We start from the raw sequence: 15,855 nt of genomic DNA on the forward strand, positions 1-15,855 counted from the left end.
CGTGTAATCCTACGCAATGTGTTCATCATCCAACAAAAGTGTAGAGTATGCATTTATCTATTCTGTTATGTGATCAATGTTGAGAGTGTCCACTAGTGAAAGTCTGATCCCTAGGCCTTGTTCCTAAATACTGCTGCGTTACTACGCTTGTTTCATCGTTTTCTTGTGTTACTACTGCAATACTACCACCATCAACTACACGCCAGCAAGCTATTTTCTGGCACCGTTGCTACTGCTCATATATATTCATACCACCTGTATTTCACTATCTCTTCGCCGAACTAGTGCACCTATTTGGTGTGTTGGGGACACAAGAGACTTCTTGCTTTGTGGTTGCAGGGTTGCATGAGAGGGATATCTTTGACCTCTTCCTCCCTGAGTTCGATAAACCTTGGGTGATCCACTTAAGGGAAAACTTGCTGCTGTTCTACAAACCTCTGCTCTTGGAGGCCCAACAACATCTGAGAAAGGAGGGGGAACGTAGACATCAAGCTACTTTTCTGGCGCCGTTGCCGGGGACCAGAAAGCTACACCACAGGGATTTCCTCCCTCGTCAACCCCGCGCCAGTCCTGGACAGCATCACCGAACACCCGTGCGGTCTGGATGTCCTCCGAATCATGCGCGCCTGTCCAGGCCCGATCATCGCGAACGAAGCTGCCGCCGTAGATAATTTCCTGGATGTCTGAATCATGGCGGTCCTTCCAATAGTCCTAGGAACGACCGGACATCAGACGCATGATACAGGGCACTCGCACACATTGACAGAGCTCACGTACCGGGTCGTCCATCGTCGGGGCAGGCGGCGCCATTTCGTCGAACAGGATGCGGGGCTGCGGCATGCTCTCCTCCGGCACCTGGCGCGTCTTCTGTGTCGCGCCCGGGAAGGAGTCACCGCTTCTAGGCGTCCGGTTGAGGTCGGGAACCGCCGCCCTGGTCAACTTCACCGGCGGCAGGCCGGAGGCGAACCGCGACGCCGCGTGGCCCTGCAAGGGAGCGGGAGTTCCAGGGCGCAGCTGGGAACTTACCGAGCTGACCGAAGAGGCCGGACGAGCGACGCCGGCGATCCCCTCTCTCTTGACGATCATGTAGCCCTCCGCTAAGGTCGGATGGAGGGCTACTTGCGCGACACCGGCTTTGATCTGCATCTGCCAGGCCTGCTGGTTGGCGGCCGCGGCAGTCTTGATCTTCTGGTTCTTGCGCCGCCCGCGACGCTTGGCGGCCTCCAGGACTTTCTCCTCCGCGGAGAGCACCTTCTTTGCCGCCTTCGGCTTTGCCTCCCGGCCGCCGCCGTCGGCGACCCGCTTTGCTTCCGCCGGAGCTGCAGTGTCCATTGTGGCTATGGCCGTGGCTACGGGGGAGTGTGGGGCGGCGGCGGGTGCGAGGGTTTGCTCCGCATCCATGGCGGTAGCTGCGGCGGCGAGGACGTCCATCGCCACGGCTGCTCGCGCCGGTCTAGTTTCCAATTTGGCGCGGGGGAATGGCCAGTGGCGGGAATAATATCGCCCTCCAGCCACTGACGCGCGGGTCCTACGTCTTTTTCGGCGGACATTTTCCGCGACCGCCGAGCGTCCGCCGCGACGCAAACCTGGCGCATATTTGGGTCAGGTTTGCGTCGCAGCGGACAGGCCGGTCACTTTGCATCGCCCCGCTGGAATAGGCCCCAGACATATTTCCGGTCACGGCGAATGAAAACGGTCGCTCAGCGACCGTCTGCGTCACGCCGCTGGAGATGCCCTGAGCCGAAAGCATCGGCGCGGCCCCGGTATCCTGTCTCTCCCCGTGCCCTCGCACGAACGAAGCAACAGCGGCGGAGGGTACCCTCGTCATTTTCCCTTCGCCCCAGAGCATGGCCCCAAGAGCGCTCACTCCCACACACACACACATATAAAATATGCTCCACGCACACACAATCACAGAGCCCCCAATCCGTCTCCTTGGATTAAACTAGCCCCGCAAAAGCAGCCGCAACCCACCACCTCCTTGGTTTTGCTGCGCGATCTCCTCTCCCACCATTTTTTTTCCTCCCTCCCTCGCTCGCCGTAAACAAAGCCTCGGGCTTGCGGATAGGAGTAGAGGGGCAGCTGCTCGATCTCCCGAGCTCAAGCAGCTGCAAGAAAAAGCAATCGAGTGTTTCAGCTCGTCTCCTGGAAAGTCTCCCTTCTTTTTCTTCTCCTCGAGGAAGCTGAATTGCTCGATTGATTCCTCCTCCCCGTGTGCGGTCATGGCGAGGAGGCGGAGCTAGTGGGGCAGGGATTGTCTGATTTCTTCAGGAGAGAATTGGTGTTTTCGGAGGAAAGGGGGAGACACGGGTGTGGGGGATAAGCAAGCTGATGTACGGCTCGCCGGTGTCCAAGGATCTGAACCTGCCGGTCCACCCCCCGCCGCCGCCGCCGCCAACGATGAACTCCTCCGGCCTGCTCAGGTACAGATCGGCGCCCAGCACGCTGCTCGGCGACGTCTGCGAGGAGTTCCTGCCCCGCGCCGCCAGCCCCGACGCCACCGCCGACAACAACGTCTTCTCCCGCTTCCTCGCCGACCACCAGATCCGGGACAGCAAGCCGCCCACCCCGCCGCCGGCCCACTTCACGGACGACGCCGCCGCCATGGCGTCCCAGCACCAGCAGCAGATGATGTTCCACTCCCAGCACCAGCAGCAGCAGATGGCCCCCGGCGTCGACGGGCTCTACCGCACCGTCAGCTCCGGCGGGATGGACGTCCCCCCCGCGGCCGTCGCCGCCGGCAGCAGCCTGCTCCGCCAGAGCAGCTCCCCCGCCGGCTTCCTCAATCATTTGAACATGGACAACGGTTCGTCCCTGTACCACTACTACTCCTTCCTTAATTCGGCCTTCTTTTGGTACTATCCCCGGTTCCTGCTTCCTGCTCGCCGCAGAGCCCGCCCGCAATTATTACGGCTCGCTCTCGCCGAAGAGCATTTCTTTCTATTTCGGGAACTCAATCCCTGCCAAATTCAGGGTACGAGAGCATGCTGAGGGCGGGCATGAGCGCGGGCTTCAGGAACGGCGCCGCCGCAGCCGGCGTCGACTCCTCCGGCAGCAGGCTCAAGGGGCAGCTCAGCTTCTCGTCGCGCCAGGGCTCCCTCATGTCGCAGATCTCCGAGATGGGCAGCGAGGATCTCGGCGGCAGCAGCCCCGAGGCCTCCGGGGGCGGGCGGGGCTACATCCCCGGATACCCCATGGGCGCCGGGTGGGAGGAGTCGTCGCTCGTGTCCGAGAACATGTCCTCCGCCGTCAAGCGCCAGCGGGAGTCGGCGGAGCCTGCCCAGGTGCGTCCATGTCGCTCGGTTTTACAGTATCGTTCCCTTTCGTACGCACCCCACGCCCGAACTGACGACGGTTTGTTGGCTTGGCGCAGAACGGGCTGTCGCACCAGTTCAGCCTGCCCAAGACCTCGTCGGAGATGGCCGCCATCGAGAAGTTCCTCCAGTTCCAGGACGCCGTGCCCTGCAAGATCCGGGCCAAGCGCGGCTGCGCAACGCACCCACGCAGCATCGCGGAGCGGGTAAAATCCACCCACGCTCTTCTTCTTCTTCTTCCCCACAACATCTCGTCACCGTAGTTTCTTCCTACACCATGCTGATCAACAAGATGATCTGAATTTGGGCAGGTTCGGAGGACCAAGATCAGCGAGCGAATCAGGAAGCTGCAGGAGCTCGTCCCCAACATGGACAAGGTACACACTATCTCCTCAGCTAAGCTCAGCCAGCCCCCACTCCCTAGTCAGTAGCCTGTACCCAATAGGAGATACTAGAACAGTGTGGTTACCAGATTTGCTATGCGAGGACCACACCCAAAATTAACCTGTCTGCCTGCGCAAACTCCATTTCTATTGCAGCAAACCAACACATCTGACATGCTGGATCTCGCTGTCGACTACATCAAGGAGCTCCAGGACCAGGTTAAGGTAAGCACATTATCCGCTAATTATTAAGATTAACTCAATACTAGTTCTGTTTAATTGGTGGGTAGGCTTTTCTGGCCAGTAAGGTCTAAATCAAGAACCCGCTTTGCCCTGTGGCCGTGGGCGAAGGGCAACCTTTTACTGATCTTATCTGAATTAGTAGAGTACATGATTCGGAACTGGGCGCTGACAGCTACTCGTTCCTATCTTTTTTACACTGAAGGTGATCAACGAGAGCCGCGCCAATTGCACCTGCGCGGCGAGCAAGCATCAATGATATCAGTCTCTAGACTCTCCGTTGTACAAGACCTGGAGAATTTGGGAACAAGATTATTTTGGGGACAGGAAGGTGTAATGCCATGCTAGTTTCGTTTTCTTTTGGGGTTTGGGGTAGGCATGCTGCGGCTGAAAGGCGCCATCAGGAAGTGTATAAGGCATACCTAAGCAGGGGAGGGTGGGCAATGGAGCAGTGGCATCATCAAGGATTCAAGTGACACACAAGGACCGGCAGTGGAGATCGATGGATGGGAGGAACAATTGTATAGTTTTGCTAGCTGTGACGTTGCTGTATACTACACCCCAACCATGCCCATGCCCATGTTCATGTCCATGTCCATACAAATTTCCCAATACCACTATGCTGCTACGAACTCTAGGCTGTAGCAGCAGCACCCTCTGATTTTAACTCCATCGCTCACCCTCCAATCATCATCACCAATAAAATGTTTTGCCTGGCTTTGCTTCTCAATTTGCGGCCAGGCTCTTTTGCAGCAATATGTTTTGGGTCTGACGATGAGCTCAGGTGTGATTTCTTAAATTACTCGGTTCTCAAGTGACTGGGTTGACAGTGAAAGGCGGTGAGATTATCATTTCTGCGCATTGCTTTATTCCTCTGGTGGGTCTCGGCTAGTCGGCAGAAAGGTTGGCCGGTGAGTTCACGGAACAACGAACAAGAAGAGGTCCAATGAACGGATGAGAACGCCTGGTTTGTTGCGAATAATGGTCGCTGTCTTGTGTACTCCCGTGCCTATCACCATTCTCAGCCAGAAAACTATGGGCGCAATGGGAGCCCAGCAGGCTCCAAGAATATGGGGCTGTGGTTTTTCCTCCTTTTTCTCCATGCTCAGTTGAATAGAGTATTTATTTATTTATATATATGGGGCTGTGGTTTTTTTGCCCTTTTCGTCCATGCTCTTTCGATCCTTCTGGTAGTGTTAGTTATCTCGGCATGAAAAGGGGAGGAAAAAGTTTTTTTTTTTTTTTTGAGAACAAGGGGAGGAAAAAGTTGATGGATCGATGGGGGCGCCCAATCGTGAAAGCAGCTTGCATCCATCACACGGAACGGCACAAAATCTTTGTTTTCTGCAGAGATGGGGATAGCCGACGAAAAGATGTGGCGGGCAGGGAAAGAGCTGTACCGGGGACAAAATGCCCTGCCTGCTCGTGAAACCAACGGTGGACGCCTGAAATACAAATCTCTTCAAAAGGTTTTTTAAAAGTTTTATTTTGGTATGTTTTTTCTGCATAGCTGATTTGTGGGTTTTATTTGCTTTTTAAATGAAGACAAAAAAACAAGGCAAAACCATGCAACAATAACCAACACAGGGCCATGCTCACTCATACAATGTGGCAAAGCCCACTCCAGACCTGAGAACAAACAAGGATCAGGCTTGAAACACGTCACGACCCTCCAATGTAGATAAATAAATCAACCCTTGTTTGAATAGAGGACGAGGTTTCTCTCAAAAAAAAAAAAAAAAATAAATAAATCAACCCTTGGAGGAGCTCCGCCAAAGCGATGCCGACCAGCATCGAGGGCAACCTCATCGTCCACACGACACGAGATCGATGCTTTCAACACTGAAATTTCCGAGGTCGTTGCCCCGACGTCGAGCTGCTCCGCCACGCTCAACAGACTTCCAACACCACCTTCAGGGCCCGCTGCCTCAAGGTACCACTGTCGCTTTGTAGCCACGACTCCGCATGATCTAGACCCAAGTTGCACACAGCAAACTTCTCGCCACCCTGTCATAACATGAAGTCAAGCAACCTTCGCTGAGGCGCGTCGACCGGGCCGACAACCTCGGCGCAATAGTGGCACAAGAATGATGCCCAAGCCATTGAAGAAACTGCACCGTCCAATGAAACTCTTGCCCCACCTCAATGCCCAAGCCATGCAGACGTCGTCGTTGGATCTTCTCCTTTCCTAGAGGCCACCATCATCGGCATTGAGAATTTTTTTCGATCGGATCTTCTCCTTTCCTAGAGAAAAAGCTTGCTAGGATGGAACCCGAAAGGTCCCATGCCCAGGGAGCTAAGCAAGTCATGTCACAGATCTCCGCCGTCGATCCATAAGCACAACATTGTAGCATCGATCTAGAGCCACGCCTCCGGCTGCGAAGAACGCTACCACTCATCCACGACAACCTGATCCGCACATGACCAAGATCCTTCGTGCTTGGACGATATGACGACTAAAACTTCAAATGTAGCCCGGTAGTGGTGGAGCTTGATACGTCTCAAACGTATCTATAATTTCTTATGTTCCATGCTAGTTTTATGACAATACCTACATGTTTTGTTCACACTTTATGTCATATTTATGCATTTTCCGGAACTAACCTATTGACGAGATGCCGAAGTGCCAGTTCCTGTTTTCTGCTGTTTTTGGTTTCAGAAATCGTAGTAAGGAAATATTCTCGGAATTGGACGAAATCAACGCCCAGCACCTTATAATTCCACGAAGCTTCCAGAACACCGGAGGGGGGCCAGAGGAGAGCCACAGGGCCACCAGACAGTAGGCCGGCGCGGCCCAAGGGGGGGGGGGGCGCGCCCCCCTATTGTGTGGCGCCCCCGTAACCCTTCCGACTCCGCCTCTTCGCCTATAAGAAGCTCCCTGACCTAAATCTTCGATACGGAAAAGCCACGGTACGAGAAACCTTCTAGAGCCGCCGCCATCGCGAAGCCAAGATCTGGGGGACAGGAGTCTCTGTTCCGGCACGCCGCCGGGACGGGGAAGTGCCCCCGGAAGGCTTCTCCATCGACACCACCGCCATCTTCATCAACGCTGCTGTCTCCCATGAGGAGGGAGTAGTTCTCCCTCGAGGCTAAGGGCTGTACCGGTAGCTATGTGGTTAATCTCTCTCCTATGTACTTCAATACAATGATCTCATGAGCTGCCTTACATGATTGAGATTCATATGAGCTTTGTATCACTATTAGTCTATGTGCTACTCTTGTGATGTTATTAAAGTAGTCCATTCCTCCTTCACGGTGTAATGGTGATAGTGTGTGCATCGTGTAGTTCTTGACGTAGGTTATGATCATAATCTCTTGTAGGTTATGGAGTTAATTATTACTATGATAGTATTGATGTGATCTATTCCCCCATCATAGTGTAAAGGTGACAGTGTGTATGCTATGTTAGTACTCGGTTTAAGTTGCAAAGATCTATTATGCTCTAAAGGTTACTTAAATATGAATGCCGAATGTTGTGGAGCTTGTTAACTCCGGTATTGAGGTGCTCTTGTAGCCCTACACAACGAATGGTGTTCATTATCAAACAAGAGTATATGTAGCACAAAGGACTCTACATCATCATGCCCGCCTCCGGATTGATGCGTGAGTAGTTCATCCTTGGACTATGGGTTCATAGCAGTAGCTAGATGGTTGTCTTCTCCTCTTGTGCTATCATGTTTAGATCTTGTGAGCTGCCTATCATGATCAAGATCATCTATTTGTAATGCTACATATTGTGTTTGTTGGGATCCGATGAATATGGAATACTATATCAAGTTGATTAATTGATCTATCATATATGTGTTGTTTATGTTCTTGCATGCTCTCCGTTGCTAGTAGAGGCTCTGGCCAAGTTGATACTTGTGACTCCAAGAGGGAGTATTTATGCTCGATAGTGGGTTCATGCCTCCATTGAATCTGGGACAGTGACAGAAAGTTCTAAGGTTATGGATGTGCTGTTGCCACTAGGGATAAAACATCGATGCTTTGTCTAAGGATATTTGTGTTGATTACATTACGCACAATACTTAATGCAATTGTCTGTTGTTTGCATCTTAATACTGGAAGGGGTGCGGATGCTAACCCGAAGGTGGACTTTTTAGGCATAGATGCATGCTGGATAGCGGTCTATGTTCTTTGTCGTAATGCCCTAAGTAAATCTCATAGTAGTCATCATGATATGTATGTGCATTGTTATGCCCTCTCTATTTGTCAATTGCCCAACTGTAATTTATTCACCCTACATGTTTTGTTCACACTTTATGTCATATTTATGCATTTTCCGGAACTAACCTATTGACGAGATGCCGAAGTGCCAGTTCCTGTTTTCTGCTGTTTTTGGTTTCAGAAATCGTAGTAAGGAAATATTCTCGGAATTGGACGAAATCAACGCCCAGCACCTTATAATTCCACGAAGCTTCCAGAACACCGGAGGGGGGCCAGAGGAGAGCCACAGGGCCACCAGACAGTAGGCCGGCGCGGCCCAAGGGGGGGGGGCGCGCCCCCCTATTGTGTGGCGCCCCCGTAACCCTTCCGACTCCGCCTCTTCGCCTATAAGAAGCTCCCTGACCTAAATCTTCGATACGGAAAAGCCACGGTACGAGAAACCTTCTAGAGCCGCCGCCATCGCGAAGCCAAGATCTGGGGGACAGGAGTCTCTGTTCCGGCACGCCGCCGGGACGGGGAAGTGCCCCCGGAAGGCTTCTCCATCGACACCACCGCCATCTTCATCAACGCTGCTGTCTCCCATGAGGAGGGAGTAGTTCTCCCTCGAGGCTAAGGGCTGTACCGGTAGCTATGTGGTTAATCTCTCTCCTATGTACTTCAATACAATGATCTCATGAGCTGCCTTACATGATTGAGATTCATATGAGCTTTGTATCACTATTAGTCTATGTGCTACTCTTGTGATGTTATTAAAGTAGTCCATTCCTCCTTCACGGTGTAATGGTGATAGTGTGTGCATCGTGTAGTTCTTGACGTAGGTTATGATCATAATCTCTTGTAGGTTATGGAGTTAATTATTACTATGATAGTATTGATGTGATCTATTCCCCCATCATAGTGTAAAGGTGACAGTGTGTATGCTATGTTAGTACTCGGTTTAAGTTGCAAAGATCTATTATGCTCTAAAGGTTACTTAAATATGAATGCCGAATGTTGTGGAGCTTGTTAACTCCGGTATTGAGGTGCTCTTGTAGCCCTACACAACGAATGGTGTTCATTATCAAACAAGAGTATATGTAGCACAAAGGAAGAGAACTTATTTATTATATGATCAATGTTGAGAGTGTCCACTAGTGAAAGTATGATCCCTTGGCCTTGTTTCCGAAACACCATTTATTTACTGTTCTGTTGCATGTTTACTCGCTGCCATATTTTATTCAGATAGCTATTACCACTCATATACATCCATACTACTTGTATTTCACTATCTCTTCGCCGAACTAGTGCACATATACATCTGACAGGTGTATTAGGTGTGTTGGGGACACAAGAGACTTCTTGTATCGTGATTGCAGGGTTGCTCGAGAGGGATATCTTTGACCTCTTCCTCTCTGAGTTCGATAAACCTTGGGTGATCCACTTAAGGGAAACTTGCTGTTGTTCTACAAACCTCTGCTCTTGGAGGCCCAACACTGTCTACAAGAATAGAAGCACCCGTAGACATCAGAGCTTGAAAGAAAAAGGCGGGCGGGCCAACTAAAAGAGCAAGTATTTTTTAATTGACAAACTAAAAATTAGAGAAAATGAGTGAAAAAATCATGTTATCAAATTAACAACTATGAATTTGACACGAAATCTTTGTTTTCTGCAGAGATGGGGATAGCCGGCGAAAAGATGTGGCAGGCAGGGCATGGAAAACTTCTCGCAAACCACGGATGCCGCACCAACATTTGTGGTCGCCGCTCCGTCATAAAGTCAAACAATCTCCGCTAAGGCGTTGTGACCGGGCCGACAACCTTGTCGCACTAGTGACACAAGAATGACGCCCAAGCCATGGAATCAACTGCACCACCCTATGAAACTGCTGCCCCACCTCGACGCCCAATCTATGCGGTTGTTGGCACTCCAGCTAACTAAAACTTGGTTTTTTACCCGTAGAGTCCAAGCCTACTCATTGGAATATGAAGCAAAGCTCGATGACTTTAAGAAGGAAAACAATGCACGTAGAGGCCGCCATCATCGACATCTACAACAGGGCCAAGGCAAAGCGTTCTCTCGGATCGTCTCTTCTCGTAGAGAAAAGGCACGCTAGAATGGAACACCTGAAAGAGTCCATGCCCACAGAGCTAAGCAAGTCATGCCGTAGATCTCCATCGTCGATCCCCAAGCACAAGATTGCAGCATCCAGAGCACCGCCTCAAGCTGCCAAGAACGCTGCCGCACATCCACGAGAACCCGATATGCACATGACCATGATCCTTTGTGCTTGGCCACTACGATGATCCTTGATGTCGTCGCCCTCGCTGCCATGGGGTTTGAATTATTGTTGCCAAAGTGAGAAAAACGGAGCCTTGGGAATATACCACACAGTTTTGTCGGTAATTTGTAGAATTTGCAATTTTGAATTTACAAAATTTCGACCGAGTAGTATCTGCGTACAAGACTATCTTTGTTGTTTACATGCTTCCAGCTACAACGGAACATAGGGACTCGCGTGTGTTTTGAGAAAGTTATAGACGTGAAGGCAGGTTTCATCCATATTCCCCACCGGATCGGCGCGCGCAAGGTCCGTTCCATGGAAGGGAGCTCGACAGGGACGTGTCTACGCCCGTGAGATATGTGCGGCGGAGTGACGCTCGGACGGCCCTGTCGCGGAACAACTTTTTTCCTATCTTTTCCTGGCCGTCACACCTGACGATCCACCAACGTTATCACTTGTGTTTGTACTTTTCACTTTTGGTCTTTACTTGAGCAAAAACCACTCTGCAAAAATTACAGTGTGTGCACACCGCATATCGAGAAGGTACTACGGAGTAGTACAGTATAAAAGATGCGAAACGATCTCCTTTTTTTGTAGTCTGGCCAAGAGGACTGATCATCCTGCAAAAAAAAAAAAACAGTACTCATCAGCATGTTTGATAAGTATCCTTTGGGCCGTTAATCAGCTGTGGAAGCGAGTGTGCTGGTACAGAGAGAACAGGAGAATTGATGCTGGGTGGAATAGGGTAGGGCGGTAGGCAGCGAAGATGAGCCCTGCGGTGTGCTCACCAACACATTTCTCCCGGGCTTTTTCACATGATGATGAATCCCACTCCTGTGCATCGAGCGCTGGACTCCGGTATGTGCTGCCCTTCGGTGGGTTAGCTATTTATTTCCGATTCATTTCAGAAGACTCACGTAGCTGGATGGAAACATGTCTGAGGAAAAACTTCAAAAACATCTGAGCAGCTGGAAAGAAAAATTACTATTTTTAGGAGGAAAACTAGTTCTCATAAACTCAGTACTTACAAATATAGTGTTGTATATGATTTCCTTCTTCCAAATACTCAAAACTGTCTTGCATTGACTAGTTTATTTTCGATCAAGATTCTTTTGACAAGGAGATAGTGAGGAAAGAGGTACCGGCTTACAAATGGAGTGTCGTTTGTCGTCCTAACGATCAAGGAGGGCTTGGGGTTTACGACCTCGAGGTCAAGAACATCACTTTGCTAGGTAAATGGCTTTCAAAGCTACTTACTGAGGATGGTGTTTGTCAAACTATCTGAAGAACAAAATATGTTGGTTCAAAGGCGATATCCTAGGTGTTTTGAAAATATGGGGATTCACACTTTTGGGTTGATCTCATGGCAACAAATAAATACTTCTTCCCTTATGGTTGTATTTTATTAGGGATGGATCGGCGATACGGCTCTGGGAGGATAAGTTGTTGGGAAATATCACGCTTTGGGAACAATATCTGGCTCTGTATAATATTATGCATTACAAAAGTGATACCTTGGCAAAGGTTATGGGATCTAACCCACAGAGTGTGACGTTCAGATGAGACCTTACTACGGGAGAGCACAGATGTGCCGACGGCCGTCGTGTGTGCCGACGGCCAAATATCGGGGTCGTCGGCACAGAAGCCTCCGGACCGCGGCGACAAGGATGGCCGTCGGCGTTAAAATGGCCGTCGGTACAGGCTGGTTGTGTCGACGGTTACCGTCGACACAGTTTTGGCCGTCGGCACAGGACCAGTCTGGCCGTCGGCACAACATTTTTTTTCCTTTTTTTTACTACAGACCTGTGCCGACGGTAACCGTCGACATAGCTTTTTTCTATTTCTGCACGACAGTATTCAAAAAAGCATAACTAAATCATTCTAATTGAGAAAAATAAGTATAATATATCAAACAGAAAAACAAGATCTATCATAGAAAAATATAAAAAATGGAATATTTCAAATACCTAAACAAATCTTTTTAGAAATGAGCTATAATGTTCGAGGTATTAGAAATCCGCGTCCGGGGACTTGCTTCCCATCCTAGGATCTAGACACGTGCCAAATATGATCTCGTTTCGGCAAACTATGCCGAGGCCGTTTCCCACCTCATTTCCCCTAAAATCTATAGAACTCCAGACGTGATAGCCCTTTTCGTGAAGGGTTTTTCAAAATAATTGTCGTATCCCAGTTTTAACAAACGGAATAGTTACTATGACATATAAAATGACGTCACGCGGCTCCGTGGGATTTTTGGACTTCGTTCAAATTGCCATCTGGCCAAAACAGGACCCCGGGACATGCGGTATCGCAATACCGGGCGTGCGGGTGCACCCATTCACGAACAAACTAAACGGACAAAAATTAGCACATATAATGATGCGTCGTAGAACTTAAAACAATTTTTCCGGAATTTATGGAGCGACGGATAGTTCACCCCTAGTTCAAATCCGTTCAGTTTCTAGCGGATTCGACGGGACACCGCCGGAGGCCGCATGGATTCCCAAAAAGCTAACGAGTCCACATGTCTTGTGATAGGTGGTGCGTAGGTGGTCTACTATCATCGCACATAGGTTTCACATCATACTAAAATACGCCCCATGTAGCTGCTTCACAAATAAAAACCGTTTGGGCACGCTAAAAATGAAAAGATGGTCGTCCGTAGGTCGGATTAGAAATCCGCGTCCGGGGTCTTGCTTCCCATCCTAGGGACCACATGATACGTCTCAAACGTATCTATAATTTCTTATGTTCCATGATAGTTTTATGACAATACTCACATGTTTTATATACACTTTATATCATTTTGATGCATTTTCCGGCACTAACCTATTAACAAGATGCCGAAGCGCCAGTTCCTGTTTTCTGCTGTTTTTGGTTTCAGAAATCCTACACAGGAAATATTCTCGGAATTGTACGAAACAAAAGCCCACGGTCTTATTTTGCACGGAGCCTTCCAGAAGTCCGAAGAGGAGACGAAGAGGGGCGACGAGGCGGCCACACCCTAGGGGGCGCGGCCCCACCCCTGGGCGCGCCGCCCTATGGGGTGGGCCCCTCGAGCATCCCCCGACTCTGCCCCTTCGCCTATTTATTCTCTCCGTCGCGAAAACCCTAGTACCGAGAGCCATGATACGAGAAAAGTTACTGTGACGCCGCCACCGCCAATCCCATGTCGGGGGATTCAGGAGATCGCCTCCGGCACCCCGCCGGAGAGGGGAATCATCACCGGAGGACTCTACATCATCATGCCCGCCTCCGGATTGATGCGTGAGTAGTTCATCCTTGGACTATGGGTTCATAGCAGTAGCTAGATGGTTGTCTTCTCCTCTTGTGCTATCATGTTTAGATCTTGTGAGCTGCCTATCATGATCAAGATCATCTATTTGTAATGCTACATATTGTGTTTGTTGGGATCCGATGAATATGGAATACTATATCAAGTTGATTAATTGATCTATCATATATGTGTTGTTTATGTTCTTGCATGCTCTCCGTTGCTAGTAGAGGCTCTGGCCAAGTTGATACTTGTGACTCCAAGAGGGAGTATTTATGCTCGATAGTGGGTTCATGCCTCCATTGAATCTGGGACAGTGACAGAAAGTTCTAAGGTTATGGATGTGCTGTTGCCACTAGGGATAAAACATCGATGCTTTGTCTAAGGATATTTGTGTTGATTACATTACGCACAATACTTAATGCAATTGTCTGTTGTTTGCATCTTAATACTGGAAGGGGTGCGGATGCTAACCCGAAGGTGGACTTTTTAGGCATAGATGCATGCTGGATAGCGGTCTATGTTCTTTGTCGTAATGCCCTAAGTAAATCTCATAGTAGTCATCATGATATGTATGTGCATTGTTATGCCCTCTCTATTTGTCAATTGCCCAACTGTAATTTATTCACCCAACATGCTATTTATCTTATGGGAGAGACACCACTAGTGAACTGTGGACCCCGGTCCATTCTTTTACATCTGAAATACAATCTACTGCAATCTCTGTTCTCTGTTGTTCTTCGCAAACAAACATCATTTTCCACACCATACGTTTAATCCTTTGTTTATAGCAAGCCGGTGAGATTGACAACCTCACTGTTAAGTTGGGGCAAAGTATTGTGATTGTGTTGTGCAGGTTCCACGTTGGCGCCGGAATCCCTGGTGTTGCGCCGCACTACACTCCTTCACCAACAACCTTCACGTGGCCTTCATCTCCTACTGGTTCGATAACCTTGGTTTCTTTCTGAGGGAAAACTTACTGCTGTGCGCATCACACCTTCCTCTTGAGGTTCCCAACGGACGTGTGCATCACGCGCCATCAAGACTGTTTTCTGGCGCCGTTGCCGGGGAGATCAAGACACGCTGCAAGGGGAGTCTCTCACATCCAATCTCTTTACTTTGTTTATTGTCTTGCTTTACTTTATTTTATTTTATTTTCTGTTTTGTTTGCTTTCTTTATATCAAAAACACAAAAAATTAGTTACTTGCATTTAATTTGTTATCATGTCTAGTCCTGTACTTGTTACTCTGTCACCTGAGGAATTGATCTGTACTTTTAAACAAGGGGATGATGAGAGTTTTAAGGAAGCTTGGTCTAGAATTTTTGATTCTTATGGTAAAACTGAACCTAAAATGACTCTAAGCCTGCTTCTTAGTAACTTTTATTTTGGGCTTATTCTTCGCTATAGATATGCCTTGGATGCTGTAGTGGGAGGAGATTTCCTTAATTGCGATGGGGATCAAGCTTTTAATGCCATAAAAAAATTGGTTGCATCATCTAGCTCAGCTAATAATTTTGATTCATCTCTTGTTGGTATTTATAATAGATTAAACACTCTTGAGACAAATATATCTTGCTTAAAAGAAGGGTACAGTCAGATTCGTGAGCATTTTGATTATGTTCCAGTAAACTCTGAACCTTCAATGTGGGACCCTACTATTAAAATTGCTATTGGTGGTGAAACTTTTTATGCCCGTTGTGATATTATGTCTGAATTTTGCCTTATGCCTAGAAGTATTAATGAATCTTGGACACTCTGGGGACTTACTGAAGGTGGAGAAGGAATAACTCTTACTGATAACTCTGTTATAATTCCTAATGGAATTGCTGAAGGTGTGTTCACAATCCTTCTTGGAAGAACGGTATCCACTGATTATCTCGTTACTGAATGTGTAGGGACAGGACAAATCACACTTGGAAGATCCCTGCTGAAACTCTTGGTTGCAACCATAGATGTGGGGAAAGGCACTCTAAATTTTACCTCTACACCCAGATGCGGTCATATATTACCTAAACCAAAGAGTAAGAAGGGTAGATGCAAAGCCCCTGGTAATAATGTTAATGCTTCCTCTTTTGATAATACTTGATTTGCACTTTCTGCGCCTAGCTGAAAGGCGGTAAAGAAAAGCACTTCTTGGGAGATAACCCATGATGTTTTTATTTTACTACTGTTTTGTTGTGTCTTGGAAGTTGTTAATACTGTAGCAACCTCTCCT

The 15,855-nt window shown here is 48.8% G+C and overlaps 1 protein-coding gene across 1 annotated transcript; it reads left to right on the top strand.

Moving 5' to 3' along the window:
• Window positions 1-1,900: 1,900 nt before the first annotated feature.
• Window positions 1,901-4,667, top strand: LOC127316854 (transcription factor bHLH130). The gene is made up of 6 exons (XM_051347323.2): window positions 1,901-2,806; window positions 2,974-3,284; window positions 3,374-3,520; window positions 3,626-3,691; window positions 3,854-3,922; window positions 4,143-4,667. The coding sequence occupies exons 1-6, from the start codon at window positions 2,332-2,334 to the stop codon at window positions 4,194-4,196; spliced, it is 1,122 nt and encodes a 373-aa protein (XP_051203283.1). The 5' UTR covers window positions 1,901-2,331; the 3' UTR covers window positions 4,197-4,667.
• Window positions 4,668-15,855: the final 11,188 nt, after the last annotated feature.

This window comes from Lolium perenne, chromosome 7 (assembly GCF_019359855.2).
Source record: "Lolium perenne isolate Kyuss_39 chromosome 7, Kyuss_2.0, whole genome shotgun sequence".
Classification (NCBI taxonomy): Eukaryota; Viridiplantae; Streptophyta; class Magnoliopsida; order Poales; family Poaceae; genus Lolium; species Lolium perenne.

Excerpts from the sequence above, each read along its gene's own strand:
- LOC127316854 (XM_051347323.2), top strand. The coding sequence starts at position 2,332 with ATGTACGGCTCGCCGGTGTCCAAGGATCTGAACCTGCCGGTCCACCCC. Across the intron at positions 3,285-3,373 it reads AGTCGGCGGAGCCTGCCCAG|AACGGGCTGTCGCACCAGTT; the intron begins GTGCGTCCATGT and ends GGCTTGGCGCAG. Across the intron at positions 3,923-4,142 it reads AGCTCCAGGACCAGGTTAAG|GTGATCAACGAGAGCCGCGC; the intron begins GTAAGCACATTA and ends TTTACACTGAAG.